We start from the raw sequence: 11,092 nt of genomic DNA, 5'->3' as shown, positions 1-11,092 counted from the left end.
TGCAGGGGCAGCATGCAGAGCCCTTGGCTGCCCCTACGTGTAGGTGCCGGAGGGCAGGGCCGGCTCTAGGGATTTTGCCGCCCCAAGTACAGCAGGCAGGCTTGCCTGCGGAGGGTCTGCTGGTCTCGCAGCTTCCACATCCGGTCAGACTGTCCTCCGAAGCTGCAGGACCAGCAAACTCTCTGCAGGCAAGCTGCCGGAGGCAGCCTGCCTGCCGCCCTCGTGGTACCGGCAGAGTGTCCCCCGCGGCTTGCTGCCCGAAGCATGCGCTTGGCGTGCTGGGGCCTGGAGCCACCCCTGCAGGAGGGGGGGCATGCCACTGCTTCTGGGAGCGAAATGGAGCGGGGCAAACGCCCCACCCCACTCCCTGGCTGGAGCGCCAAAGCAGGGCAAGCCCTGGACTCCACTCCCCGGCGAGAGTTTGAGGGCTGTATTAAAGCCTCTGGAGGGCTGGATGCAGCCCCCGGGCCATAGTTTGCTCACCCCTGTCCTAGAATTAAGCCAGTTTGGTGCTAGAAACTTTTGCTAGTATAGCAATGTTGGTTAAGGGGGGTGGTATGTGTGTGTGTATTTCTAAACCAGCAAAAGCCCTAGTAGAAGCAGTTACACTGGCATAAAAGGACTTTTGCCACTATATTTATCTTGCTTGCCAAAGTAGCATAAACTAAACTATACCAGCAAAAGCACTTTTTTTTTGGAGGTATAAACTGCATCTACACTTAAGAGGGTTTTGCCAGTATAGCAGCATAACTTAAATTCCAGGTTGTAAGGTCTACCTGACACTCATATCCATGATTCATATGATATGGAATAGAATTGATAACAATGAACACTGAACTGCATTCCCTCTTTCCCTCTATTTTAGGGGCTCTCTGTGCTCCCTCTTTTCCACCTTCCACCACAGCAGAGTGTCTGTGTGGACTCCCCTCCCTCCACCTCATCTCAGGGGCACCTTCTTCCCCTCACCCTTCTCTTTCCACTTTTATTTCTTGTTGGCTCAGTATGGTGAACTGCTGCAGCTAATGGCCAATCTGGTCAAGCAATAAGCAGCACACGTTGGTCTGGTTATTAATCCAGATACAACTAAGTCACTGACTATTACCATTAAGTAACCTCCACCTCCAGATTACTAGCAGTGCAGTACTAACCTGTGCGGACATAACAAGCAGGTAGCAACAGGGCCAGCGCTTCCATTAGGCGACCCTAGGCGGTTGCTTAGGGCACCAGGATTCAGGGAGTGGCATTTTGTGTGCTCCCCCTGGAGCACACGGGAGCTTCTGGTTCCACTCCCGTCACACCACCGAAGAAGGACCTTCTGCCGACGTGCCATGGAAAACAACGGCAGGCAATTGAGCAGCCAATGTCGCCTGCGGCATTTCGGCAGAGAGTCGTCCTTTGGCGGCGCGATGGGAGCGGAACCAGAAGCTCCCGCACGCCTCGTGGGGAGCACACAAAATGTTGCCCTCCAAATTCTGCCTAGGACACCAGAAACCCTGGTGCCGCTCCTGGGTAGCAACTGTCAAATACTGTACTCGGGAAGCAACAGACTGGAGGATGCTCAAAAGATGGGGGTGCTCTTACAACAGCAAGCATGTGTGTGTCAGGCCCTTCAGCGGCATATGTGGAGATACTGGGCCACCAAGATTACTACAAAGCTGTGGCTCTACAGAACTATGGTTATACCAACTGTATTGTTGGCAGTGAGGAAGGATGAAGAGTGGCAGACTGACATTTTTGATTCTTTGTCTTTGCCAGCTGCTCCATATTAAGTGGCAGGACAATCTTGGCAATGAGAGTAGTGGTAGCTCAACCCAACAACTCTCCCCATCAGCAGCAGTTCAATTTCAGCGGCTTTCTTGATATGGACATATTATTAGGATGGAAGACCAACAAATTACAGAGTGCATTTACTAAGGAATGCCAGTACATAGTCAGTAATCAGGTGGTCAGCAAAAGCTTTCGTGATGCAGTAAGATAACCAATGACAGAAAGACTGAACATCCGGTCAGACTGTCTTAAAGCCTGAGCTAGAGATCAATTTGGCTGGCTTTCAATGTGAAAGGAAGCTATGTTCCTTTGGAATTTGCCATGATGACTGAAATGTAGCTACTACCGCCTAGAGAGAGGCTTGCATATACTGGTTGAAACTGGATTCTCCAGAGACCAATAGACAAAGGATTTTGGCATAAATAACCTCAGTTTAAACTGAATCAAGGCCTTCTACCTGATCCAGCAAACAGGCAAGATCTCCAATCCATAGAGGGCCCCATTCCTTAGGAAAGGGTTGGAATGGCTTTGGCCTACTGCGGCCACACAAGAGTGAATGTGTTGGTTCGGAGTTGAAGCTGTGATGATTTTATGACCACAGGAGAGACCTCTATGTGGGGTCTGAAGGACTAATCACCAACCAGAGCCCTTACAGGAGTAATGGGGTGATCTTTGATAAGCATATTAGCATGTATATAGATTATTTTGTTTTTAATATGTTTTTTCCAAAATGCTTTCACCTTGAGAATAAGTGTACTTGCTATAAAGAGCTGTGTGGTAACTTAACTGTGGGAATTACACTGTGTACATCTATGAGGAAAGAAATGAAGTAAGCCTGCTTAGGTAGTCTGGCTGATGCTGGGGCAGCTGCAGTATAGCCAGGAAACTTCAGCCTGGAAATACCCAACAACAGCAACAGCTGGGAAGCCAGAAGCCTTGAGCAGGTGCCCTTGCTGGACCACACAGGGAGAGTACAGGTGCTGATGCCCTGAACTGTGTCAGTTAAACAGGAGGTATTTTCCATACTCAGATATCTGTGCCTGCCTCTAGCGAGTCCTCTCACTCTCTCTCTCTAACACACAAAAATGAAACCAATCAATCCATCAGTCTCTGCTTTTCCAGTCAGTCCCCAGGTAAACCCTTCTATCTACATGGCTTAGCTTCTGATTGGGCTTGCTCTGTGAAACCTTGCCCTGTGTTGCTAGTGTCCTCATCCTTCAGCTATCACTACACAAAGGGGCATTTAACTGCTCCCTCCATTTAGCACAAATAAAAGATAGCTAGTATATTTTTTTTTACATCAAGTTTGAGACTGATCTAAAGAACTAAGACATGTTTGATCTAGTGTAATATTATTCAAGTTGTTAGAGCTTCTATACATTTTGTTGTGAGTCTATACTTAATGGAGAAACAAAGCAGGTGAGATAATCTCTGATTGGACCTCAACCACCTTGTCCTTCTACTATCCTGTGACAGACATGACTACAACTACCCTGTATAGAACAGTGGAAGATACTAAATTTAGCCATCTGAAATGAAAACCAAACAAGCAGAAGTTGGTCCCATAAAAGATATTACCTCATCCACCTTGTCTCTCCATTAAGAATAGGACAGAGTTACAAGCACACTGGATATACTCTTACTGACTGTCAGATATTTGAATTCACATTAGTTTTGAAAATTGTTAGCAAGTCAAACTTAATGGCAGTAAATAAAAAAAATCAGATCTGTTGTTGAAATTTAGACAGAGAAAGAACTGTGAGCCTGAGGTCAGGCGACAGACTACGTAGTAAGAAACCTATGAACAAATGTATTAAAGGAATAAATATGACAATAGGATAATTATGGCATTTGAGTTTTGAAAGTACCTTTTAATAAGTTAAACATAATTAAATTACTGACCAAACAAATCCATTCTTAAAATTCACACTTCCCCCTCTTTAACAGCCGTTAATCATATTTCTATTTTTGTTAAGCATTTGGTCTAAATTGCAAAAATGGTACTCACAGTAAATGAAATCAGTGCTGCCACAGTCAGCTGTTCCAAACTGAACTATGCCTCTCTATAGAAAGAGGTGGGTGGGTTAAGTAATATTCCTTGGAGGTCAAAAGTCTATTCAAGTACACCAAAAGACTTGAGGGCTGAAAGATGTGTTGCTCTTACAATTACGTAATAGATTTACTGCAGCTGAAAGATATGAGGGACTGGTGAAACCTGTTCCCAGTAGGCATTTGGTAGTGCCCTTGTAAGGACAGAAATAGATCCTGCTCCAGATTCCCCACTTTAGCTGCACTGATCATGCGCACATGAATTGAGTATGCCCAGTAACCTTTGCTCCCGATCTGCAACCTCATGGACCAAGTATCAGAGGGTAGCCGTGTTAGTCTGGATCTGTAAAAGCAGCAAAGAATCCTGCGGCACCTTATAGACTAACAGACGTTTTGGAGCATGAGCTTTCGTGGGTGAACCCACTTCCTCAGATGCATGACATGCATTCACCCTCGAAAGCTCATGCTCCAAAACGTCTGTTAGTCTATAAGGTGCCACAGGACTCTTTGCTGCTCATGGACCAGGCAGCAGCAATTCCTGAGCAGGAGCACAGATGGTTTCCTTATGTGGTAGAAACTGCAGCTAGTTGGAAAACGGGAGGGTTGCTCAAAGTGACGTTACACCCTTGTATGCAGCTGGGTTTGTGTCTTTCATGGCGCCGCAGATGAATTTCATCCTTTAAAAGCCAGGTGCTTCCAAGCTGAGACTGACCGTGGGAACTAGACAGGGTTAGGTCAAGTTTATCCTCAGTAGCAAGTGGAAACCATCCGACCTCCCAAATTCCTAGACTTACCCTTTTGCCCATCCCCCCAAAAAACAGGCGAGAAGCTTTCACACACCGAAGATCTGCGCTGCCCCAGAGAGACAGACAGGGAGGCGGAGGTAACAGCTTTGATTGGATCCACTTCTGCAGGTGAGCGAAGCAAAGCTTTCAAGCTTACCCTCAGCGCTCACTCAGGGCTGGGAAGCTACCTCAGGGCGCCACAGAGACACCGAGGCAACGAGCTGCCCCCAACCTGCCCAGCCACAGCTCGGGCTCTATCTCAGCCACAGTCCCCTCTGCCCTGAAGCCCGGGGGCAGCGCGTCCGCCCGCTCCCCGGAGCGTGGGCGGGTCGCTTAGTCTCCCACCCGCTCCTCATGTGTGGGCGGGGCGGTTGCAGGGGGTCCCCCGCCCGCTCCCCATCGTGGGGGCCTCAGGCGCTGGCAGGGAGCCCCTGCCCCGGCTCCGGGCGGGACGTCATCTGCATCCTGCGCAGGCCGCGAAGAAAGACTACGGGAAGGGGCGGCCCTCTGGCCGTTCCGCCAATCAGCTCTCGGCTCTGGCACTCAGCCCCGCCCCTTGGGGTCCGCTGCGACTCCTCCCGCCCCTTTTTGCGTTCAGCCAATCAGTGGGTGGCGGGGAAGAAGAAGCAAAGCCTCTTCTCCCCCCGCTGGAAGACACGGCAGTGACTGCTCAGCAACGTATCCATGGGGCCCAGTCTCTATGGTTTTCCTGTACAGTCGGCCAGCGGAAGTGACGTACACAAAATGCGTAGCACAGACCCAAGCCCTTTACACTCTAAGACGCTTCTGATGAGGGGCGGGGCTCTGAGAGGTGATTGGATGAGTGAGCGGAGACCTGGGCCAGAATCTGGGCAGTTGATAGGTGCAAGGTAGGAGCCGCAGCGAGGTAATGATTGGTGGATCAGAGTAGAAGGCGAGGCTGGGAGAGCTGATTGGTGGAACGCTGGCGCGGGGTGGGGACAGGGGGTGGAGTCTGTTTCCCCGGTGACGCACCTGCGCTGCGGGTGTGAGTGTGTGGCTGGGGGCTGGGGGCTGATGGCGGAGGAGGCCGGCAGCGGCGCCCAGGAGCTGGAGGCGGCGGAGCGGGGCCCGGGCGCGGCCTATCACATGTTTGCGCTGATGGAGGATCTGCTGGAGAAGCTGAAGCTGCTGAACTACGAAGAGGAGGCGCTGCGGCGCCACCACCTGCGGCCTCTGTCCAGGTGACCCCTGACCCGGCCGGTGACCGGGGTGGGGCGAGAGGGTGTCTCACTGTGCTGGCCACGGGGGCAGCTGGGTCTGACCCCACCACAGTCTAGGGGCGCGGGGATGTACAGGGGCCTCTTGGCAGCAGCCCCCCCCCCCCACCACATACGCATCCCCGGTAAGGGTAGGGGTGGTTTGCTGCTCGCTTCTTGGACGGGAGTGGGGGGTTGTCGTGGACCAGGACCCTGGCGTGCTAAGCCCTGTACAGCCAGGAAAAGAGGTGGTCCCTTTCCCAAAGAGCTGGCAGTCTAAGTATGAGGTGGGAGAGAACGGGTTCAGGCGGAAAGGGGCGCACAAGGAAAGGGTAAGATATTCGTTAGCAGGATTGGCAGGCTGCCTGGTTATGCCCTGGTTTATGCTACAAACCTAAGTTGGTAGAACTACATCGCTCAGCGGTGTGGAAAATCCACACCCCTGAGCAACGTAGTGATACCGATCTAGCTATGCTTTCCCCTTGTCATAGGCAGAATCTTCACTATCGTTTACAGAGCTGCAGCACTGTAAATCTGTGTCTGTGGGACGGACCTTATGGTGGCACTGCTGTACTGTTGCAGCTGTGCCACTGTAAGGTCTCCTGTGTAGCTGCTCTGTGCCAGCAGGAGAGAGCTCTCCCATAGGCATAATTAAACCACCGCCAACGAGCGGTGATAGCTGTGTTTCCTGCTGACTCAGCGCTGTCCGCACTGTCACTTTTGTCAGTTGGGGAGTGGTTTTTTTACACCCTTGACTGACAAAAGTTTTACCAAAAAAAGTGCTACTGTAGACATAGCCTAAGTGTAGACAAGCCCTAACTCTTGTAAAGTTTATTAACTTCCCAAAAGTCTCTCCTTTTTTTTTTTTAAGTTTGTGTCTATTTTAAAAAATAAGTATTATGAGAGGTTCAGGTTTCATCTGCTTTGGATAAGTGTACAGTGACTGGAGAACTAATGAAAATATTACTCATACTGTATTAGTGCCCAGAGGCTCCCAATAGGATTAGGGCCCCATACTATTGTGTGAAGTACTTGAACCTAAGAGGATGTGCAAGTTCCTGCCCTGAAGCGTTTAAAATCTAAGTCTCAATCTTACAGCTTGTACATTGGCAGACTGCACTGTTGTCCACTTTCATGATTTTGTCACAAGCCCCATGAAAATTGGTGTGTTCCTTAAAGCCCCAGCTTTGGGGTCATAGGAATGTATGAGATTCTCCATTTATATATATATAGTTCAGGCATAAAGTATGAAAATGTGATCCTAGTGCATCCCACACATTCAACACAGAGAAGGTAAATACAAACTCAGTGTGTTTGTTTTGGTTTGGTTTTAAATCTTAGTATTTTTAATGCAGTTTTGTGCCTCATTGCAGTGGTGTGCACACTTCATACTTCTGTAGCCCTGTCCACATTGGTGGTGCATTGACTTTTGTTCAAAGCTTGAGCTTCTGGTGTGCATCCAGGGTTCTTCATGCCTTGCTAGCTGGAGCTGCTCAAAGGCTCTGTTCATGGGGTATTGTGGGAGAACTTGTCGGTCCATCCTTTGGCCTTGTGTGGATGTGTTCTCAGCCCACCAGCTAAGACATTTCTGGGTCTGCATGTTCATGCTCATGGCTTCACTGTTGTTGCAGGACACACACACACAAGGTCTGTGAGACTAGTGGACAGTTCAGTTATGGTGTCTGCCCTTTTGAAGGTGGTGGCAGCAGCTCTTAAAGGAGGGTAGTCTTGGCACCTGCAGCACATTTGACACACTTGGTGCTTGCTACCATAGCCATGGATTTCCACTGTGTAGACTCATGCTTCTTGAGCAGGGCCACAAGCCCAGACTGGTGGAATCACATTGTCCTGCAGACCTGGGATGACTATCAGTGGCTCCAGAACATTTACATGAAGAAGTAGACTTTCATGGAGCTGTGTGAGAAGCTTTCCCTGACCTTCGAGTGACAGGATATGCATATGAGTGAGGCCATATCATTGAAGAAAGGGGTAGCTGTTGCCATCTAGAAGCTGGCTACTCCACAATGCTACAGGTCTGTGGCTAGCCAGTTTGATGTTGGCAGTTTGTCTGTGGATTGTGGTTATAAAAATAGTCATACTGGCTCAGACTAATGGTCCATCTACCCAGTATCCTGTCTTCTGACAGTGGATGGTGTCAGATGCTTCTGAGGGAATGAACAGAACAGTGCAATTATCAAGTGATCCAGTCCCAGCTTCTGGCAGTTGGAGGTTTAGCGACACCCAGAGCATGGCATTGTGTACCTGACTGTCTTGTCTAATAACCATTGATAGACCTGTCCTCCATGAACTTACTTAATTTTTTTTTGAACCCAGTTGTGCTTTTGGCATCACAACATCCTCGGGTAACGAGTTCCACTGGTTGGTGTGTGCTGTGTAAAGAAGTACTTCCTTATGTTTGTTTTAAACATGTTGCCTGTTAATTTTATTGAGTAAGCCCTGGTACTTGTGTTATGTGAATATTGAAATTACACTTTCCTATTCATTTTCTCCATACCATTCATAGTTGTGTAATCAATCACTTACCCGCCAGCTTTGGGCTAATCACAGCCCTAACGTTCCTGAAATAATTGCTGGCTTTGAGGGAATGGGCTTCCCAAACTGCACTGGGGCCATTGATGGTAGCCATAAGCCCATAGTTTATTTGCAAGGAGCAAGAGAATGTTAGCCACAAAGGACACTACTTCCTAGTTATACAGGCCTTGGTCAACCACAGGTGCAGGTTCATGGACACCAGCAAGGGGTGTACTGGCAAGATGTATGCCAGGGTGCTGAGGAGACCTGGTGTTTACCTTTTTGGGCAAGCATGCACTAGTCCCTCCAAGTGATAAAGTATCTGTGCCCACCAATTTTAGGGGATCCTGCTTTTACCCTTTCCTGACATGGCTCATTAAACTATACTCTGACTTCAGAAGGCCTGGCAAAAGAAGGTTCAGTTTCAGGCTTAGTGATTGTAGTATGAGGATGGAGTGCACAGCTGGCAGACTTGGGAAAGACTGTGCTGTCTTCCCAGTGTTACCAATATCATTGTGGCGTGCTGCACATTGCGCAACACCTGTGAGGTACGAGAACAGCATTTTTGTTTGGAGTGGACTGAAAATGCTGCTGATTTGCAGGACCAATACAGGCAACCAGAAAGTGCACCTGTCGTTACTGGGGCTGGATCCAAACAGGCAAAAGATATCAGACATGCCTTGTGTAACCTCATCCTAGGTTCACGTGGTGGTGTAGATGAGGGGGTTTAATGCTTGTAAACTGTTGTGGGCCTTGGATTTTATGTGCCACTGCTAAATTTAATGTGAGCTTTGCAGTATATTGAGGGTTTTGGTTGCTTGTATAAACATACTGCACTAGGTGAAGTCAGCGCGACTTGAGTAACCATTTCTGGTGATTTTTGTGGTGGTGTTTGAATAAACGATGCAGGGTTATTTTGTTTTGTATTGGAGGGCATCTTATCAGTTAAAACTAGTGCTGTCGTTTAATCGTAGTTAACTCAGTGTTTCACTCAAAAATTAATCGCGATCAAAAACAATTAATTGCACTTAATTGCCATTTTAATCACACTGTTAATCTACAGAATACCAATTGAAATTTATGAAGTATTTTGGATCTTTTTCTACATTTTCAAATATATAGATTTCAGTTACAACACATAATACAAAGTGTACTGCTCATTTTTTATTACAAATATTTTCACTATAAAATGATTAAAAATAGTATTTTTTCAGTTCACTTCATACAAGTACTGTAGTGCAGTCTCTTTATCGTGAAAGTGCAACGTACAAATGTAGAATTTTTTGTTACATAACTACTCAAAAACAAATCAGTACAAAACTTTGGAGGCTACAAGTCCACTCACTTGTTCAGCCAATTGCTAAGACAAACAAGTTTGTTTACATTTACGGGGAAGAGTGCTGGCCACTTCTTACAATGTCACCAGAAAGTGAAAACAGACATTCACATGGCACTTCTGTAGCCAGCATTGCAAGGTATTTATGTGCCGGATATGGTAAACATTCATATGCCCCTTCATGCTTTGGTTGCCATTCCAGAGGAAATGCTTCCATGCTGATGGTGCACGTTGAAAAAATAATGACTTAATTTGTGACTGAATCCTTGGGGGAGAATTGTATGTCTCCGGCTCCGTTTTACCCAAATTCTGCAATATATTTCAAGTTATGTAGTCTCAGATAAATGAGCACATGTTCATTTTAAGAACACTTTCACTGCAGATTTGACAAAACACAAAGCAGATACCAATGTGAGATAGCTACAGCACTCAACCCAAGGTTTTGAGAATCTGAAGTGCCTTCCAAAATCTGAGAGGGATGAAGTGTTGGAGTATGCTTTAAGAAGTCTTAAAAGAGCAACACTCCGATGCGGAAACTACAGAACCTGAACCACCAAAAAAGAAAATCAACCTTCTGTTGGTAGCATCTGACTCAGATTATGAAAATGAACATTCATTGATCGGTCTGCATTGCTTTGGACCCTTATTGAGCAGAACCTGTCATCAGCATGGACACATGTCCTCTGGAATGGTAGATGAAGCATGAAGGGACATATGAATCTTTAGCACATCCAGCATATAAATACCTTGCAATGCCGGCTGCAACAGTGTCGTGTGAATGCCTGTTCTCACTTTCAGTGACATTGTGAACAGGAAACAGGCAGAATTATCTCCTGCAGATGTAAACAAACTTGTTTGTCTGCGTGATTGGCTGAACAAGAAACAGGACTGAGTGGACTCATAGGCTCTACAGTTTTACATTGTTTTATTTTTGAATGCAGTTATTTTTTGTACATAATTCTACGTTTTTAAGTTCAACTTTCATGATAAAGAGATGGCACTACAGTATTTAGATGAACTGAAAAATACTATTGTTTTTTACAGTGCAAATATTTGTAATAAAAAATAAAGTGAGCACTGTAAACTTTTTATTCTGTGTTGTAACTGAAATCAGTATATTTAAAAATGTAGAAGACATCCAAAAATATTTAAATAAATGTTATTCTATTATTGATTAATCATGATTAATTTTTTTAATCGCTTGCCAGCCCTAGTTAAAACCTAAAACTGGAAGCCCTAAGAATGTTTTCCACAGTTATATTTTATATAGGCAGTTGAGCTTTAATATGGATATAGTTTCATATGGATTCAGATTCTCTATTAAAACCTTTTTAAAAAAACTTTGACTTGTCCTATGTTATAACCAAAACAATTTAAGAACAAAGCATATTACAGAAACATTGAAA

General features: G+C 46.4%; 2 protein-coding genes across 7 annotated transcripts in view; one reads left to right on the top strand and one right to left on the bottom strand.

The window, feature by feature from the left end:
- HHLA2 (HERV-H LTR-associating 2) overlaps positions 1–11,092 on the bottom strand; it is a 790,111-nt gene that overhangs the window by 28,418 nt on the left and 750,601 nt on the right. For all 5 annotated transcript variants that reach the window (XM_050960680.1, XM_050960684.1, XM_050960696.1 and 2 more), the window contains one exon: positions 3,776–3,795. The gene's annotated coding sequence lies outside the window, so the exon portion shown is untranslated. Of the gene's footprint in view, positions 1–3,775; positions 3,796–11,092 lie in introns of those variants that run through there.
- Positions 5,631–11,092, top strand: part of IFT57 (intraflagellar transport 57) — a 30,946-nt gene continuing 25,484 nt past the window's right edge. For both annotated transcript variants that reach the window (XM_050959920.1, XM_050959930.1), the window contains exon 1: positions 5,631–5,803. In XM_050959920.1, coding sequence (XP_050815877.1) covers positions 5,637–5,803 — 167 coding nt within the window. In that variant the 5' untranslated portion in view covers positions 5,631–5,636. The remainder of the gene's footprint in view (positions 5,804–11,092) is intronic.

Source organism: Gopherus flavomarginatus, chromosome 1 (assembly GCF_025201925.1).
Source record: "Gopherus flavomarginatus isolate rGopFla2 chromosome 1, rGopFla2.mat.asm, whole genome shotgun sequence".
Lineage (NCBI taxonomy): Eukaryota > Metazoa > Chordata > Testudines > Testudinidae > Gopherus > Gopherus flavomarginatus.
Note: the sequence above shows the minus strand (reverse complement) of the source record. Positions and strands in the feature narration are given on the sequence as shown.